Raw genomic sequence first — 20,564 nt, forward strand, 5'->3', positions numbered from 1 at the left:
GCTGTCCGTTTCAGAAGACTACATGGGTAATCAATACTAGTTTAAATAGAAGAGCTGTGTTGTTTGCAGATGGTGGTGAAATGATTGCAGTATATATGTACTGGAAGTGTAAAATAATCTTCACAGATTAACATTCAATGTTTTTTTGGTTGTATATACTGCTGTGCGGTGCAGTGTTGCACTAATCTTTGCTTATTAGCACAACATTTCATACCTTTTTATAAATATAAAAAACGGAATATTACAATTATTAGTGTTTCTTGGCAAACAGATGATTGGAGTTGTCATGGTACAATGCAGAAAAAGAGAATATATATATTTCAAAAATATATAAATAAATATTTTCATTTTTAAAGGCTGCAGCAATAAAGTCTGCAGCAATAAAGTCTGCCATCTTGTGGTGAGTTTTTAAGAATGGACTGGGAAATTTCCCTTGAGAATGCATAATATGATTTGCATAATGCAGGCTATTCTAGTTAATTGAACCCTGAGAAGTATTTAATACAGCATGACTTGCACGTTGCTACGCTCTAGGTGAGCAGATTTCAAGTCCTTTTCTTTTTAAATTAATATAAAAGATTCCCAAGGTAGCATACTATATAAATATCCTTCCTGTGAGAATAAATGAATGAATCCCTGCTTGCACTATTAAATTCATTCTGGGCATATTGCTACAGGGTTATGCATGTGGTGCATGTAAAAAACATCAGAGATAAAAACACAGCGGGACTCCTGTTTCAGGAGCTAGCTTAAAACCTAGATTAATAAAAGGGCATTCTAGTTACTAGTAGACTTTACTGCATTGTGATCAATGGATGCATTCAAAACCATCACAGTATCGCATATGGATATCACTCTAGTGCTGTTTTGGATTGTGAGTGTTTGGGCTTTTTTTTAATAAATGTAGCATAAGTCTAGGATAACAGCAGGTCTAGGATTGCAGAAATTCTGTATTTTACTTTCCCTTTAAAATAACCCCAAACTATATGGCCACCAGGTGGTGCTATTTGCAAGTTAAATACCTGGAAACAGAAATTCAAGACTCTAAAATTGGAACAGACCTAGGAAACCTGCAAACTTATTTAGTAGGAAATGATATATTAATTTAGAAAGAAAAGTGTGCAGTTGTCAAATTCCAGAAACACTGAACCTAAGAATAATATATTTAAGTTTGCTGTTTAAAACCCAATTTACGTTAAATTACACTTATTGCAAACGGAAGCCTAATACTAATATTGCATGATTTGGTGACATTAGGATTGATTTAATAAATTAATTAAAGTACAAAGGGGATTATTTTAATGATATAAAGTAAACAGTGGTGGATCTCAATAATGCTGCCCTAAAATTCATAAATCAGATTTTCTACAGTCTTTTATTCAATGTAATGAGATTAAAAATCATTTGTGGAAAACCATCACAAGATTCTATAGAAAATGAAACCAGGATTATTGTAGAATGGTATTTAGGAAGGTGGTATTTAGATCAAAAACATTTTGTGACACATACATCTTTTTATTCTTCAGTGCTCAGGTCCTCGCACCATTTCTTAAAAGATCTTTCTAAGACTTCATCATCTATGTCATTAAAAATTTCTGGAAAACAATAAAAATAAATGTATATATTTTTTGTCAGTCATCTGCATTTGCAAAAAAATACGAAACATTAAAAACACGTTATCATATCGGTAAAAGACACACTAACATGGAATAGTGCTTTATGTATTACAGTTGTATTGTAGGTAATACCACTTGAAATACAAAATTGCCTGTTTATATGAATGTGTACCTGTGGTTCCCACACCAGTCGGTAAGGGCATTCTCTGGAGTCCTTCAGAATGCTTCAGGCGTTCATTGAGGGATTTCTTCACCAGGTTTAGACTGAAATCATGGTGCCAGACTGGAAGCTCCAAGTTCTTCATGCACTGAATAATGCGATTTCTCTCTGCAGTGGTCAAGAAGCCTCTGTCATTGGACACGTACGTCATGTATGCCATGTCAATATTGACCGCTTCTCCGTGCATTAATGTTGGCAGTACTTTCTGAAAGGAAATAGAACGAATGTATGTGATACTCAAGAAAAATGTCAGTTATTAAGCTAAAGGTTTTATAATTACAAATGAAAATATACAAGACACTACATATACATGTATATGTTAGAGGGACAGTCATAAATGAAAGCATTTTTTTAAAATAATGTATGAAAGATTCAATCTAAACCTTCTGGAACCTACCATCTCTAATTCTGAGCTTATCAAATGGCCAAAATCAACCAATCTGTCCAGGTCATCTTCCCAGAGATTTGGGGCTAGCTCTTCCAGCATGGTTTCTATTGCAATCCTTGAAGTCATTAAAGCAACACACCCGTGGTCTAACAAACCATTGCAGGACTGGAAATTGGTATCCAACAGGAATTTTCCATGGCTCTCTAACAACTCAAACAAACCTTTGTGTTTCATGAGTGCCATCTGAAAGAGAAACAGTGGATCAATCCCAAACATCAGTACTTTAAAAAGGTTTTAAGACTATCGAATTTGTCATTGTCTGTTTATTTCAAAGTTGTAAATGTAAAATGTATATCCATATAGACAAGGGTATGTGTTTGAGATAACCCCTCTTATTTCCAGTAAAACATTGACAGGACCACTACAGATCAGCCATGTTTATACGTTTTCCTTGATACTGACTATGACCTAATGTAAAATAACACATCTCTTACAACTTAACTCCTAACAGTCTATACCTTTAACATCTCTGCCAGACCATTGGAGATTTGACGACGTGGCACTGTTTGGATAAACGACCTGTCTAGGAAAGTGGCTACAGGAGGGATGTAGCTTCCCAGCTTGTTTTTGCACTGAGAAAAGTTCACTCCAGTTTTGGCCCCCACGCTGGCATCAACGTAAGACAGCAGTGTTGTCGGCACCCGAATGTAGGGAGTGTGCCTCCTATACAGAGAGGCTGCAAATCCCACAATGTCCAAGCACACCCTTCCGCCGATTGCAATGATGGGCTCTGTGTGTCTGCTGATGAGAAAGCTGTGGAGCTCTTTCAGGATTTTCATCACCAGCTCCATGGATTTGTTCTCTTCTGTGGTAGGGAGAGGAAGGATTTTATAATTAACGTTTCTGGCCTCAAAGTAACTGTTTACTTGAGGACCATAGAGTTGGTTAACAGTCTCGTCAATGACAACAAAGCGTTTGATGGGCTTTGTGCTGCTGCGGAAGGCATCCAGTTGCCCAGGATCTCTTAAGTGACCAGTAAGTAACGTGTCATTGCCAGGTTCCAGAAGGTTTTGGGACTCTACTACTTTATACCTGAAGTAGATGGGGCTCACAATTGTCCAGGACTTCCCTTGCTCCGAAGTAGATTCATAGCTAATAAAAGACAAAAATCCACAAGCCTTGTTGTTACAGTCAAATCTGTAGTAATTATTTCAACTGTGAATGATAACTCCACAAAAAAGGCCTAACTACAAATAGGCATAAAGTATTTTTGGTTAGTTTACTGGCCTGTTGTTATGAGTGGATGTATAATTGATATTCTACTGTAGGTGCTTCAGTAAAGCAGCTATCTCGGTTAACACAGGCAGGCGCATCACACAGAGCGAGGCAATCCACACAAGTGGAGGGCAGGCGCAAACCCGAGGCCTCTCGCACTAAAGCATAGCGCCGATACCGCTGTTCAAAAGAGCCGTCTCCTTTGCAAGGAGCGTATGTCGGGTTTATGTCTTTATGTGTGATTACGTCACCTACCAGCCCTACTGCTGCCTTCCCCCGTGCACGCTACAATATGTACTGAATACCTAGTGTACAAAACCGTGTAAGAGAAGTGCTATGGTAGAATATGTTCGAAACATACAAAATGTACGATAACACTAATAATTTTAGTTTTGAAAAAACTGAGCACCGTCTGTCCGTCCCTCCAGCTCGTGTTAACCAGAGGCAAATTTCTTCATTCGCCATCTCTGTGAAAGAAATGTCTCGAAACCCCTCTGCTGTTTTGGATTTTTTTTGTTAAATACCAAGACTACCAAAAACAAGTTGAATGCAAACTGTGCAAGCGACTGTTGATGTATCATAGAGGCACAACCAATCTCTGAGGTCAGTTTACAATCGTAAATTCATATTATTATTATTATTATTTGTTTTTAGTAGTTGTAAAATGTGACTGTGACTGGTAATCTGCTTGGAGCGGTGGCTGTTAAATTTGTTTTGCCTAAATCCGCTGCAGTTAGTGCTGCCGCAATGCAAGTTTACGCGTAAGCAGCATCAATTACGTGTAAATAAACAATGTGTATTTTATTTTATTTTATTTATTATTTAAATTATAAAAACGTGATTACTGTTCTACATAATGTATTTTTAAACTACATATGAATGTTTTGTTCCATTTATATGGCTTACAGGTAACAGGATTTTCAATCAAGTACAAACAAGTAGCTATGGTGACGTCACCAGTAAATTATTCAAATTAGTAAAATCGAAGGTTCGAGCCTTGCTTTTGATACAAATGCTCTCAGTCTAGCAGAGATTTGCGTGTATATAATGTTTATCCAATTCTGATGAAACTTGCTAGGGACGTTGTTTAACACTACTTATTTAGAGTACCAGAATCTGGGGCTGTAGTGAGGATCCGTGTCTGTCCATATGGCACACTTACATTTTTAAATATCTAAACAACTGCTACTAAACAATATCTACCCAAAGTTTTTCAAACTGAAGAAAAAATACATGAGATAATTATTATATTTTGTTTATTTAAATACAAAAGTTTAGTTAACAGGTTTTTTTTTTCTGAAAAAGATACTATTCTAGAACCTTGAGTACCTGAAGTTCTACACTTGCAGGACCTGTGTGATTTTGTACAGTGCAGATAAGCAGCTTTTTCTTTGTAACATTCAAACAAATGTTACAATGCCAGAATATTTGTTGTAGACACTATACTTAGTTTTAAATCCTAATATATCAAACAAATCATTTTAAAAATGATGTCATTATCCAAATACCGAAAAGACAAGAGTGCCTGCGTACAGTTTTGTGTGATATTAATTATAAAATCACATTTAGCAATAAAATTAGCCTAAGCAGGTTGACAAGACGGAGAGAGTTAAGTTGCATAAGCACATCATAACCAATGAGATTTGCAGCTCAAGATTTTCAGCTGACCAGTCGATTTGACAGGCTGTTTGCCTGTATTCTGATTTATACTCATGAATATGCACTTCTTTTAACCAGGGGTGTGCAATTTTTGAAAAAAAAAAAACTTGTCCAAGACAAAATGCTAGAAAAATCTAACTGTCCTTCTCAAAAATCTACTTGCCCCCTACACTTCGCACAAAACACACACAAAAAAGAAGAATATAACTTGTAGGATTCTGACATATTTCATGAATGAAAGAATTAAAACAAATATCTTTTGTATAAGGAGTGCTTAGTAGATCTGCAACACTACCCCCACCTCATATCTCAGATTTTGACATACTGTACTGACTTCATAGTTTTCAGTGACTTGTCACAGACATCCATTTGCTATGTAGATCGCATATGCACAGCTGTTGCAAACAAATGCAAGGGTTTGCATACAGTACCTTACTTTCAGGTAGTTATGGTTTTAACTCCTCGGTCACCTCTGTAGTGTTTTGGGGATCACAGCATGTCACTGGCTGCAAAGCATGTTAGTCACTAAAGGAAGCAGCGGGTTGGTAATGTCAAGAAAGAAGACACTGAAGTGGTGGGGACAATTTTATCTATAGGTACTGTAAAAAGACATTGACAAGTATCTGATCGCCATGGATTATGTTTTGCTTGTGCTTTTCCTTCTGCAGTATACAAGATACTGTAAACTGCAAGTGATCTAAGAAGGCTGAATGGATTTTCTTTACATTTTAGCAAATAATTATGTATTTATGTTTGCGTGTCAGACTTATAATATTAGCTTTATCTTGAGAACCACTCATCCAGATATGATAAAAAGTTAGTACTGTATTTTCCTTTGCACACAGGTTGGGCTGATGAAGTCACTATATCTAAATAACTTTCACAAATCGAATACAACTTGGCCTAGAAAATGAAATTTGTTTGAAACTGTGGCATTCTTCCACTTCCAATTTGTTTGCTTGTGGCAGACCACAATCAAATCAATGTATATTTTGACCATTGATTGCAGAATACACATGGAAATAAAATGTAATTCAATCCTCTTGTGTTGTAACTTAGTGGGGAATGACAGGGACAGCCATGAAAAGTGGGCAATAAATCGGTTGTGTAAATATAAAGCTAAAGAACAATATGTATGTCCAATATCTCTCCTGTGTCTAATAAGGGGCTAGGGCATTGTTTACAAGCATTATAAAAGCAGAGGAGCTATACAAGGAGGCTGCTGCCGTGTATAATTATTTTCCAGAACAAATAATTGATTACAGTGTAGAAAAAGCTTTTGTATAAGACACTGTCAAACACATGATAAATCTCAGTATTTACCCTGCAATCACAGCAGTAATTAATCATCTGCGTTGGGATGTGTAAATTGAAGTCACAAAAAAAAGAAAGGTTTTGTGGAAGATAATATTGTGTTTGAATATGGCATTGGCAAAGGTAGTCCGTGAAGATGCCAATACGCATCGCAAGAAAACCAAAAAAACAATACATTCTGAAAAGGAGAGACTTTTGTGCAAACCATTTATTTTTAGAATGCTTACGAATCTCTGATTCTCATTACAAACTGCTTGGAAGAATGCCAAATGACAACTTATCTAGCTGCCAGTTTACACAGGGGGAAACGATTTCCAGTACACCCAATGCTGCAAATGCTTTTTGCCTTGCATTACTGATACTCGCTGTGCTTCATGTTTACTGTTGCAAGCCACAATCAAAATGTATGTCTCTCTTTTGATCATTGATTGCAGAATAAAAATGGAAATACATGTTCACCATTTCACTTGCCATTTTATTCTGCTCTGTTTCACTAGTTTCAGATACTCCTCTGGAGTTTGTGGCAGAATACTTAACAAAAGCCAAAGAGATAGCAGAGGCGGACCCCAATGTCCCTGAAGAACTGACGAATTACTTGCAGAAGGCTTTGAGTATTGCGTCCGGATTAGACTCGTATCTAGAAGATGTGACTGATCAGGAGAGTGAACATCTGTCAGCTCTTTACAGGTAACTCATTTCTTCCTGAATCATTCATTCAAGTGCTTTCCATTTTCTTGAGAATTACTAAAATGTATCCTATAAAAATGTACTGGTTGACCTTTTAAGGAAAACAATGGATCATGACTGGAACAAAATATACAAAGATGGCAAAACAAGGTTTAAGCTTCCCAAACAATGCATTACTGGCCATGTTGAAGGTAAGATGTTATTTCCATTTTAAGGATATATTTAGCCAATGCCCATGATTACTTAAACCTATAGCCTACTGTTTTAAAAGACGCACATGTGAAAGCAAAGACTTATTTTCATTTTGAAAAATGATCTCTGTTACCATACTGGCTTAAAGAAAGCACTCACAGTTTTCATGTCTTTACTTTCAGGTAGTACGTTAAACTTTGACTTCCTAGGTCATTTCACTTCAGAAGTGTCTTTGGGGCCAACATATGTCACTCATACAGTAGCAAAGTGTGTCGGCCATTACAGGTGTGGCAGCTGGCTAGTTAATGAGAGAAAATGAGCTGTTGAAGGTGGGGAGAGAATTTCAAGCTCTGGGTGAAATGCTCTAAGAAGGTCAGCTTACCTGAATTAATGCAAGTCGCAACTGCAAACCATGAACTTTCTTCATCTTAGCACAATATGATACCTGGGAAAGCATTTTGCAACTGAAAATCTAATTGGATATACTAGTTTTATGTATATTACAAAACTTCATATACTCTAGCTAATGGAAGCATGACAAGCAAAATGTATGGAAATGTCAAACATCTTTTACAAGATTTCAGTTCTCTGCACATTTTCTAAATACTGCAAATACAATACATTTTCTTCATACATATTTCCTACGTCCCAACGGAGAGCAATGTTCCTGTATTAAGGTAATGTGATTACGGTTTCATAGCTGAATCAACACAGCATGAGGGTGATAACATATTGTACACTCCATTTATTGTTGTATTACACAATGTTTTGAAATATGTGATTTGTTTTTATGAAACGTTTTATTCTTACTGACAGGTCAGGTCTTGAAGACATTTGTCCGCATGGTTAAGGCCATACATTAACCCTTTCCTGGTTGATCTTTTGGTCTTAAAACAAAATAGCATGTCTAGATGCTGTATATATTTGAATGATTTAAACGTCTATTATATGCGAGTCACTACAGTATACAGCCTTTATACATTATATAAGGTCATGTTTGACAAGCAAAAAGGAGGACTGTAATGTGTCAGAATGTAGGAGCCAGAATATAATCTTGTTCTTTTGTATTGTATCTCCATTATCTTTGCTTTATGTTCTGAAAAGCCAGTGCAGATTCTTGAAAACAATGATGAGAGATTCTTACTGTACGTTTCCTGTTGTGAGATTTGAACCGGTGCGGTTTTCAGATTTACACATACATATTGTTTCAGGTCCATGCTGGTGAGGGCCAGGAGGCTAGGCCACAATTCGAATTTATGCTTGCCTTGTCTGAACGCTGACTGGGAGCTCAGCCAACAAAACCCACCTTGACAAAGTCAAGGACTTTATGTTTAGTACTGAACTGAGTGAATAAATTATGCATGAAATTGTGTCGGCGCCTCTGGTGTGCAGAATTGCTCCATTGATATGAAAGGTTAATTCAGAAAGCAGTCCAGAATAGCTGGAAATAGCTGGGATAAGTAGGAAGTATTTGCTGCTATGAGCCAGTATTATCAGAAATTGCATTTTCTTTCCAGTATCCCCTGAGAGGAAGCTTCACTAGTTATAAAGTGTGCTCAGTCATGTATCATTTATGAATATATAGAGCAGTATGAACACACTCCTGCCTGTATTGATAGTAGTACTGAAGTATAAATAATGAAACTAAAAACTTTTCTATATTATGGTCAAAATGTACATCGCAGTTCTTACCACTGTGGGGAATAGGCTTGGTTTAATTATTAATACAGCCCAATAGTACTGATATTTTCTCTTAAATATTTAGATCCTAGTGTACTTTCAACTGTATTCAAATTGCTCCACTTTATTGCAATCATTTTTAATTGTTCAATAAAAGTTCAAGTTTACTTCCCACCCCACCCTCGTAATTCACACCCAATCTTTATTAACTGTACACACATTTTACAATACTGTAGCGCTTTTCTTTACATAAACCCCCAGAAAGACATCCTCACTGCCAGCATCATTGCTAAGAGGTTAATAGTGTTCAGTGGGATGGATATCAAGCCTCCATCTGTTACTGCTTGGTAGAATATGCTACTAGACACTTAACCTTGAACAATTACACTGTAGCCATTCCAGTAAAATTGATAACTCTAAAGAAAACACACAGGACTAGCAATTAAATATTGAACTGATCTCATGACCAGGGCTGGGATTGAGAGGAATCAGTTTCCCTGTTTAAGAAGAGTTTTTTCATATCTTGAGAACTGGTGATTCAACTTGTTATTAGAGTAGGTCTTGATCACCTGTTCTGGCTTGTTGGGCAAACTAAATCATTAGAAACAGTTGCCTACATTTCATGGAACCTGCATCTGTTGGTGACCTACCGGTTTCCTAAGTTAAAAGAGACTATATGTATTTAATATACGCTTATTACATATTTAATTTCTACAGCTGGTTATTCTGTAGGTTCAGGTACAGCTAATAATGGCTTTTTTTTCTTTTTTAGGAGTTGGTTGCTACTGGAGAACAGTTTGACTTTGTGTTCATTGATGCTGATAAAGTCAACTACATCAACTACTACAATTGTATCTTGGACAACAATTTACTCCGAGCAGATGGTGTGATCTGCGTGGATAATTCTTTATTCAAAGGGCAGGTTTTTCTGGAGAATGTCACTCATGAGAACAGCCTGGCCCTCAGAAAATTTAATTTAGCTGTTCAAAATGATCCTCGGGTAGAACAGGTCAGTAACACTGTTTCATGGTGGCAGTGCACTACACAGTTCCCCTTACTGAAGTGTAAGATATTCAACACAGAACACTTCACAAATCCCAGCAGTGTTTAACCACACCCACATGTACCTGTGATGCAGTTGAATGACAGTTACAGCCTGCCTTGACGTACAGCATGGAAAATTCCATGCAAGACTGCTGAACTTAGTGTAACAAACAATTAATACAATACATGTTTTACTCATATTCCCTTACTAATATACCCTACGTTGAAGTAGATATTGCTAGTTCTAATACTGATTTAAGGACTGCATTACTTAAAAAGGTACCAGAAAATGCATATTGAATATTAAAGTTATCCAGATTTTTTTTTCCTATGATATTCCATTTAAAGTAATATTAATTTTCACTTTACTTGAATAACTAAGCTGAAGTTAACAATATAGTTTAACATAGCTGCTCTGGACATCTGTATAAATGGCTAATAAGGCTATTCAGTTTATATATGGACAGAATATTCTTGCTGATTCATTAGGTCAGCAGTATAGTCGTGCTTCTTGTGAGACACCAATACTATCTTCTTGGTTGAGCTATATATATATATAGGCATACTTAGATATGTTATTTAACGTTATGTAATCAAAGAAATTTCAACATGATTTTGGGAAACTACAAAACAGTGTGTAATTCAATATGTTAACGTAACATTATTCAGCAGGTTTTATTCAACCTTATGAAGCAAAATGAGTTCATTCTATAGGCCATAGCTGTTCTTACATGTCCTTGTATCATCTTCTGTCATTATTCTTACTGGTTCAGAATACTTATTAGTATTTTATGTATTTAATATAGCATAGTAGTATTAGTATAGTGTTGAAACAAGGTCCACTTAATCTGTGTTAACAGTACATGTATTTTTCATAAACAGCACTATCACATGCTGATCACTTATAAAAGTGTAACCAATTACACTGTAAGAGAGAGGATTTCTAAAATGTGTTTTCTACATTATACTTATTGTCGTAAATGTTTTCTGAAGCCAACTGCTGACAAAACATCCACAGATCAGTACGGAACCGCATTTGTAAATTCTTATATCAATATCCTTATTTTGTGACCTCTCTTCACACTTTGGGAGACCCTATCAATGTTAATGTAAAACAGGAGGACCTCAGCTCCTCAAGGCTGAGACTCCTATTGTAGGGTGAGATACCAGTGATGACTTTGTCTAATCATGCTTTTTAAAGGTGATCCTACCTGTGCGAGATGGGATAAGCATAATTAGAAGAGTCTCAAATGCAACAGCAGAAAAAGAACAGAAGGTAGGAGATGTCTACACACCAAACATTGTTTTAAATATTTTAGAAAGCTGCCACCTTTATAACCCATTAGTTTAGCTCTGCACAGCTACCAAAGGTTTTGTATTTCCTAGAATTTTAGGATTGCGACATCATTTAAAACAAACAAAAAATGTAATTCAACATGTTAACGTAACAGGCTTAGCAGGCTTCATTCGGCTTTATGAAGCAAAATGTGTTAATTATTATAGGGTAATGCAAAACTTTTACCCATAGTTGTATGTGTTTACTGCAGTATGTTATTGGCATAACACACCATTTAAAAAAAAAATGCTTTTATAATTCTTGCCTGAGGTGTAACACAGAGCTAGTTCCAACATCCAAGTGTTTCAGGCTGTAAGAAGAGTATGCTTGTTTGGGAGGAGGCTTGTATCCCTTCAAGTAAAAATCTCTAAGGAATGTCTCATTAAGTGCACAGGTGAATGTTGTAAGAATAGTCTGTCAAATTTGCAATTGCTAGTATTTTGTATTTTGTTGTAAATTATCTTTTGTACTCTGTTTGACATTTCTCTTTTACACTTTAAGGTGATTGACAGCAGTGTTGTATTGAAGTGATGTTGAGCACTGAGTAATTAAAATGTGCTGCAGAGCACAAAGACCACTATTTTATATACAAATATGGTAATGGTATACTTTAATGGCTACCTGAATTGGCACAAGGGGTCCTTGTTCCATTAAGATTGGAATTGTTAATGTAGTTAAAAGGTTTGGATTATAATGGACATTGACACAATAGTAAGATAATAACACTTATGTCTGAAGACTAATGTTACTGGTAAATCCAATTCACTGTATTATATGAATCTACAATTCTCTGGATAATGTAATAATCAAGGTTTACTAAAACACCCCTAGAGATCACATAAACATATTTTTACACACTTATGTATTACTTTATTTTTTAAAAGGCAGGTAGGGTTCCGAACAGAAGAACTGATAGCTATCAAAGCTATTTTCTAACTTCCAAACAGGAACATTCAGTGCAATTTTTTCAGTGTACCTAAATTCTTTGATAGAATAGCAGCAGTGTGGAGTAGTGGTTAGGGCTCTGGACTCTTGACCAGAGGGTTGTGGGTTCAATCCCCAGTGGGGGACACTGCTGTTGTACCCTTGAGCAAGGTACTTTACCTAGATTGCTCCAGTAAAAACCCAACTGTATAAATGGGTAATTGTATGTAAAAATAATGTGATATCTGTATAATGTGAAATAATGTATAATGTGATATCTTGTAACAATTGTAAGTCGCCCTGGATAAGGGCGTCTGCTAAGAAATAAATAATAATAATAATAATAATAATAATAATAATAATAATAATAATAATAATAATAATAATAATAGTCTTGAGAAAAAAGAAAAATAATAAAAAAAATCCTGTTTGATGAATATTACTAATACAAAATAGTAGATTGCTATTTCTGGAAGGGAACTAAAGGGAAACATGTTGCCTCATTTTGTTTCACTCACCACCTCCCTTTTCTCCACATTGCTGCAGGTTTTTCTTCATGGGGGAGGGAGGGGGGAGGGGGGGAAGCTCATTGGGAGTGCCCTGGCTGTCTCCCTTTAGACTATAGCTGGCTGCCCTGAAGGCACCAGTGGGTGATACCCATGAGCCATCTTATTGTGGCAATAGCATCATTTTATTGTAACAGAAAATCAATACAATATTGTTAGCCCTAATTTTGTTTCCTTAAAATATGTGAAAAAAAATCTAAGAAATACGACGTACTGTATTTCAACCAAGTCAACCAAATTGTCCTTCATAGAATGGGGTGGTTAGAGATGAGGTGTTTTCTGGTCTGCATGGAAAAAGCATTCTGGATCGTCTGAGACTGGATGGAAAAGCTGCCTATGTCACCGGTGGAGGTCAGGGGATTGGCAGAGCCCTTGCACACGCCTTGGGAGAAGCAGGGGCAAAGGTTGCCATTGTAGATGCTGTGCTCGAGAAGGCAGAATCTGTAGCATATGAGCTTAAACTAAAAGGTAAGACCACATGTGTGTTAGAAGGTAATTACTGTATCAATACCTTCAATTAAGTATTCCATATTCTAAGAAATGAATGTCTGTTCATAGTTATTGAGGAACTTCGTGGATTAATTGTACAAGTGTAAAATCAGAGTATTTACAAAGATACTGTTATTGAGTCAAGTAGATTGCATTTAAAATGTTTCTATAAAATGTTCTCAATAAACATGTAATAGTGTATTGGAGAAATGTATCTGATAAAAAAATAACTTCAAACCTTCATGTACAGTGCTAGAGTTTTACCAGAAGATGGTGCTGTGTGTTACATTTTAACAGCAGGGCACATTAAAACAACATAGTTACAAAGCGCTTGGAAACTGGCTACCTTACATGCTTTTTAAAGTAAGACTTTGGCATCGCTTAAGATTCTAATTCATTTCAAATTATTGATTTTTGTGAAAGTTTTGTCTCTTGTCATTCCAGGTATACAGTCCATTTCCATTGCTGCAGATATTAGCAAGTCTGAGGATGTGCAAAGGATGATTGATATGATTGTATCCAAATGGAGTACAATTCACATAGCATGCAATAATGCTGGAATCAATTCCGCCAGTGAAGACACAACATTGAAAGAGTGGGATCAGACTTTTAACATCAACTTGCGGGGAACCTTCATGTGCTGTCAAGTATGTATAGTAATGTTGTTCGCTCAGTTCTGAAGTAAATCAGTACATTTTCCTTGTCTCCTTTCATCCAAACCTGAATTACACACTTTTGCCAATGACGTGAATAAACAAAGAAATCATGTTATGTCTGTTAATGTTTTAATTGTATAAGGAGAAATAAAGGCTAAAAATAGAAGTTCTGAAAGATGCTGTTTTTTTCCACTATATCTCTGTGTAATTTGTTATCATGTCAATATTAGCATGTTCATAAAAGACTCATTTGTCTTTCCCTAATTCCTGTCACAGGCTGCAGGTCGCATTATGCTGAAGCAAGGATATGGGAAGATAATTAACACAGCATCCATGGCAAGCTTAATAGGTGAGTGATGAGCCTTGTGCCTTATTATCTTAAATTTATATTCAAATATCCATTACGTTAATGAACTCCTATTCCTGCAATTATACATATTTACAGTAAGAACTTGATTTTGGTGGTGAAGGTAAACCTTTGAAATGAATCGGTGAGTGTTTTGAACACAATACACCCATTTTAATAGTCCTCTAGTAGTAATAGGCCAAATGATAAAGTCAGAACTATAATTTCCAATACAGGCTAAATGTCCTTATCCTTTTTTTTTTACAATATCACCCATATATTTCCAGTTCTCACTGGAATAAAATGATGTTAAACACAACATTTCTTGTGTTGTATTGACATTAATAAAACAATTTTAGGTCCAACCCAGGTCAATATAGGTTAGTTCAATACCAGTAGTGAGCCCTTATATAGCCAGGAACAATTCCTCAATAATAGAAATGATATCTGACAGTAATACACAGTTTTAATTCTGCAAGCTGTAAAACGGGAATTCTTTATTGTACTTTGAAATTTTTCCAACAGGTGCCTATGCAAGAGCAGCACCACTTTATCAGCAATATAGTCAGATAGCCAGTACACTTTTCTACCATATGGGCAGGAGTGCCAACTGCTGAGCTAATCTGTAAAGCAGTAACACGCTGGTAAATAGAGGCCAATGCAAAAAAAGTGATCAATTACACACATTAAGCATAGTCCTTTAGGAATTTACTTTATTGGGCTGGACATCTGTTATAATATTGTCATAATGTAGAATCAGATGGTGCTGGGTTTTGCCAAGTTAGGTAAGAAAATGTAGCTATGAAAGTCTAATTAAAATCCACAATGACAGTGTTATATCCATCTGTCTGCTAAAATAAAGTGTATGTACTTTTCTTTCACAAGAATATACGTATGTTGTGGTCAACTTTACCTTAAGGAAGGATATAATATTTTAATAGCAAAATTCAAAAGAAACTAATCAAATTCTTAGGGAAACCTTTCAACTAGACATTTGTTGTCAGTTAATATACTGAAAAAGACTTCTAGTTGGTCTATGAATTTTGATATTTTCTTTTATTATTGCTACATATATGTATAAAAAAGGCCTTCTCAGTTTGATGCCATATCCTACTCAAATGTTTGAAATGTTGTAATACACTAGCAGGCATTCCATGAAATGATATTTATTCCATATTTCAGACACTAGGGTGTGTTACCCAATATACACTGAACAAAGCTGGAAATACAGTATTATGAAGGAATGCTGCATACAATACAATAACACCTACAGTAACCTAAAGACCATATCAGGACGTAAATTCTACTTGAAACCTGGAAGCCCAGCGCTGTACCTTATATTGTGTTTGATTACTTCATATTTACGATCGTATTCCGTGCACCCTATTACAAAGTTTAGAAGCACTGCAGCACATTATACTGAAGTCCAGTCTGTCGGCCTTTATTTTCAGTTTTTCTTTTGTTATAGTCTAGCATTTCTTTACTTAAAAAAAAATATATAACCAAAATCAAAGATTTTATATTGGCATTGTCTGACGTTATAACAAGTGTACAGATTGTGTGGAATTGATGCGTTTATTACGGGGGGCGCATATTTTACAAAGGGCGTGAGCTTCACAAAGGGGAGTGCGATACACAAGGGGCGTGCGATACACAAGGGGTGTGCGATACACAAGGGACGTGCGATACACAAGGGGCGTGCGATACACAAGGGGCATGCGATACACAAGGGGCGTGCGATACACAAGGGGCGTGCGATACACAAGGGGCATGCGATACACAAGGGGCGTGCGATACACAAGGGGCGCACGATACACAAGGGTGCACATTACACAAGGGGCGTGCGATACACAAGGGGCATGCGATACACAAGGGGCGTGCGATACACAAGGGGCGCACGATACACAAGAGATGCACATTGTGCGCAAGTAATGCACAGGCTGTAAAATATATACCTACAGTACCACAATCCTGTGACATCAACCCCATTGGAGTCAGTCAAAACAGCTAACAAACAATGTGCAGTTGGTACAAGAATAAGTAATATAAAATAAAAACACGTTTGAATGTGGCACCTTTCACATCAGTAGTACTGAAGATTTGACATCTGCACCGAAGCATAATCTAATAAAAGCTTTATAGATTTCTTACATTTTGTGAACACTTTACTGCTGTGAATTCAGAATTATATTAATGGGGTTGTCTTACTAAGTATTTTAAAGACATGAATAAGGGTAATGTTAGCAATCCGGTTCATACAACCTCTTCTGAGTGCAGTTTTTCTTCTTGGGGTTTTATGAGTGGATCTTAAAATTATGCGAGGCAACCTGCAGTGCAGTAATTGGCAATGAAGTGCTGTGTAAAGCGTCTTGCTACACAGGTGTGAAGTCTCCAATAAGAATTAATTAATCTAAAATCTGATTTAATGAAAAGTTTAGCCTTTGTGAAATAAGCATCCGTTCTGTCAACAGTTACCCAGGGATAAGAAGCATGCATTCAAAGCACCCTACTGCAATTTAGCTGACTGATCTAAAACCCATGGATAGTTATTTTTGTTTTTTGTAACAAAGCTGGATTTTCATTTCTCTCTCTCTCTCTCTCTGCATTTATGCATATTACAATACATATCAAAGTATTATTTTATAATTAAATAAACATCTCATTAATAATGAACGTTTTCCCCAACATGTTTGGCTGTATATACTATGTACTTTTTTTCGACCTGGCTTTTGGAATGCAGTTTTGAAAATTCACCGCTTCCATCTCCCCAATATTAAATATTGCACAGGATCTTACTGTACGGTGTTTCAATTACTGTAGAGCTCATGTGAGCTCCTTGCCATTTGTGTTAATTTAATCATATTGTGCGCATTTCCAAGTACAGTGTTTGTTAAGAAGGATAGTGTAAAAAAAACATGAATTTGATGTCAATATTTTCAGGTTTTATTTCTGCTTTGATATCACTAGTCCAGTTTTTGTTAGCTCTAATAGTTATACAACAGTGTTGCTCTTGAAATCTTTTAATTTTGCTTCTTAAATCAGGAAAACACAAGAAAAAATGTACAAAGAAATGTAAACACATTATTGATAAGTTATAACCTTGGATCCAGTTGACAGGTCTTTGTAAGCATAATTATGGTTGCTACATTAGTTAACCTTTAAAACAAATACACAGTGTTCAAACATGAAACAAAAATCCTTACCAAGAGCAGTCATTAACAAGTGTCTGTTTTGCAACGCTGTAATATTTATCATCGGTTTACAGGTTTAGGAGGCTTGGCAGTTAGTGGTAGCACAGGGTGAGAAGGTTAACTACAAAAGTTGTATATAACTTGGAGTCTATGTATGATAATTAATCAACTGATTGAAAGTGGGTGCATACTAGCCTCCCATGCTGGGTAAAACATCTGTGATGGTCAAGGCAACAAATGGTCTGCTTGCTTTGTTCCCAAGACGTAATGCATAACCAAACAACTAATGCATTATATTTGCTGTTTTATCTTATGGTGTCTAAATACAATATCAGGTATACCACAGCAAGTAACAAAATAAGTCTAAAGATGTTAAAACTATACATGAATACATTGCAATGAAAAGGCCTATTTTATACAGTGAATTATAGCATCACTAATGTATTTAAATGCCCACATCTTTAATGTTATGTATGCATTTTTATGAATATACTGTGCAAAATATGCATTCTTTTGATCACAAGAGACGTGATCAGCTTTTTTAACTCATTAATATGCTGTGCATTAGCAAAGAAAAACTAGCAGAAATGCATCTTCAATGCACAGAAAAGGTGCTTCATTATATTTGGTCACCAGTTTGTCACTAGAAAGAGACAATAATTGACTTTAATAATGGGCTTCAGGAATATTACAGGCTTATTTATGAAGAAACAGAAGACCAAACACATTTCTACTTCACAAAATTGCACTCCAGTTCCATTCCTGTTTCAACATGTTGTGAATAATCACTCCTCTTCATGCAGTCCCTCATCCTCTGAAACAGTTGGCATATAACACATCAAAAGCTGGGGTAGTGAAGCTGACTCAGACACTCGGCTCTGAGTGGATTGACAGAGGAGTCCGAGTCAACTGCCTTTCACCGTAAGTAATCCTCGGGCCTGCTTCAGTGTCTTTGATTACCTCACATGACCTAGTGGATGTGTTTTAGTTGTATTGTGGTTGTACTATTCTAATCTATCCTTCGCTCCTGTTTCATCCCCTTGTTTCCTGATACAGGTATTAGCTATTACATTTGAATATGGGCTTCCTGAAGAGTGCCTGCTGTGGTGATAACTTACTGGAAGTTACAAAGCAGCAGTTTAAAACAGATTTATTTTGCATACTAGGTATTTCTTTTTTTACAAAAGCATCCAGCTTGACAATTAAGAGGATTCAGAGCTTGACAAACACACTTTATTAATACAGTCGGCGCGGCTTTATCGGGACGCCTTGGGTGAAGTAAAAATATCCTGAATAAGCGGCTGTCCCAGTTAAACGAGAGGCATTTGAGACGACCTTAGTCACATTTTTTTGTTTCTAAATGAAAAAAAAAGAATGAAAACATCACATTATGATTAAATGTTAGATGCGTAATTTAATTTGTCTTTTTTAATTCCTAAACATGAAATGAAAAAGAATGAAATCACATCTTATCGCAAGGCGAGGCACCTGCAATGTTGATACGCCAACATTCTTTGCCACAGCAGCCTGAGAAACCGCAGGAGCTCCTTCAAGAGTTCAACGTGGTTTATGCAAGTCACAGCGTAATCACGTACTCACTGCACTGTTCCCGTGCGTACCTGTCTTGGTCTGAAAAGCGATCTCTGTTCATTATTTAAAAATACTGTATCCCAATTAAACGAAGTGACGCCCCAATTAAGCGACATAAATAGCATTGGGAAGAACCGTTGTATCCCATTTAAGCAGACATCCCGATTATCAGCATTCCGATTAGGTGGTGCCGACTATATACCAAAAGAAAATAAAAAAATGTGTTGCTTGTGCATAAATGTGAAACAAATTAGCTGAAAGTGCAGTACAATATTAATTTATCTTAGTCCTTGCAGTGGCTTAATTAAATTTTTCATCTTCAGGGATGCATTAACAGTTTACTCGTAATTGTTTTATTCAATTAGAGAATCACATTAGCATCTTCACTGCAAGTGTCACATCAACAATGGGGTGTTGTTGGCATCTGCTTGTCTATTAAGCATTTGTCTGTGGGGGGGGGGGGGGGGGGAATAAATAAATAAAAAAACAGGCAATCTTTTCCTCAGCGGTGGCTTGCTGATCCCTTCAGATGCTGCAGCAGATCTTTACAATTTAAAATAAAAAATAAATTAGGGACAAACTGGAGTGATGAAACAAAGCACCATTCAGAGACTTTGTTCATTTTTTTTTTATTTATCACTAGCTTGTTTGCTAATTTTAATTTTCAAGAAGCAATTCTTTCTGCTAACTGGGTGTCTCAATGGACTGCTGACTTCTTTGAAGTGACAGTCAGTAAATATGCATAAAAAAGGGATGCAATTAGGCTGTGTGGTTCACTGCAGACTGATTTCATTGGCAAGTTTACCCGCAGTGTTGATAAGCTACATTATCTAGAAAATTGGCTGCTGAAAAACAGCACCTCTGATTGCCAGGAAAGGTTCCAGATAACAGGGTGCTGAACAGAAATATAATTGAGGTTGAATATGTTAACCAAGGTGTCACATGTTCCATGCAAGCATTAATTTATCAGAATGTTAGAATTTTTATTAATGCGAGGAATGCATTTATGTCACCCTAATGAAGAGGAGTTGGAGGGTTAGGTTTTACTCACTGTCGTGTCTGTGAAGTTGAAAGTAATTTCTCATTAGACACAGTTGTGTAAATATGTTTGTTCAGAGGTTGAACAAATTATACATTTCATTAAGCGGAGAAACATTGCTGTTGTCCTCGGAAACTGTGACTAATCAAGAAAACAGTTCAAGAAAGCTTGCAAATAGGAAGGCAGCCAGTCTGTTTTACAACCAGTGCCTAATTTATGCATTGCGGAGAAGTGAGCATTGCTGTAAAAAATTCATTGTGATGCCAAATAATGACAAATTCAACAGGCATTCTTATTAGAAGTTTGGCGATTGCTAATGCCATTTGAATTATTAATCGTATTTATAAAGCAG

At 36.2% G+C, this 20,564-nt stretch overlaps 2 protein-coding genes across 2 annotated transcripts in view; one reads left to right on the forward strand and one right to left on the reverse strand.

Moving 5' to 3' along the window:
* LOC117964007 (2-epi-5-epi-valiolone synthase-like) lies at positions 1 to 4,000 on the reverse strand. The gene is made up of 5 exons (XM_058988640.1): positions 3,909 to 4,000; positions 2,743 to 3,376; positions 2,234 to 2,467; positions 1,789 to 2,041; positions 1 to 1,595 (listed from the first exon to the last, which is right to left on the reverse strand). The coding sequence occupies exons 1-5, from the start codon at positions 3,962 to 3,964 to the stop codon at positions 1,516 to 1,518; spliced, it is 1,257 nt and encodes a 418-aa protein (XP_058844623.1). The 5' UTR covers positions 3,965 to 4,000; the 3' UTR covers positions 1 to 1,515.
* The window catches only part of LOC117963408 (D-threitol dehydrogenase-like), a 25,461-nt gene continuing 8,672 nt past the window's right edge, over positions 3,776 to 20,564 (forward strand). The window contains exons 1-9 of the mRNA XM_058988641.1: positions 3,776 to 4,102; positions 6,970 to 7,159; positions 7,259 to 7,350; positions 9,804 to 10,040; positions 11,277 to 11,351; positions 13,153 to 13,369; positions 13,835 to 14,037; positions 14,323 to 14,395; positions 18,387 to 18,504. Of these exons, the coding sequence (XP_058844624.1) occupies positions 7,273 to 7,350; positions 9,804 to 10,040; positions 11,277 to 11,351; positions 13,153 to 13,369; positions 13,835 to 14,037; positions 14,323 to 14,395; positions 18,387 to 18,504 (1,001 nt within the window). The 5' untranslated portion in view covers positions 3,776 to 4,102; positions 6,970 to 7,159; positions 7,259 to 7,272. The remainder of the gene's footprint in view (positions 4,103 to 6,969; positions 7,160 to 7,258; positions 7,351 to 9,803; positions 10,041 to 11,276; positions 11,352 to 13,152; positions 13,370 to 13,834; positions 14,038 to 14,322; positions 14,396 to 18,386; positions 18,505 to 20,564) is intronic.

The sequence above is a fragment of the Acipenser ruthenus genome, chromosome 16 (assembly GCF_902713425.1).
Source record: "Acipenser ruthenus chromosome 16, fAciRut3.2 maternal haplotype, whole genome shotgun sequence".
Taxonomy (NCBI): Eukaryota; Metazoa; Chordata; class Actinopteri; order Acipenseriformes; family Acipenseridae; genus Acipenser; species Acipenser ruthenus.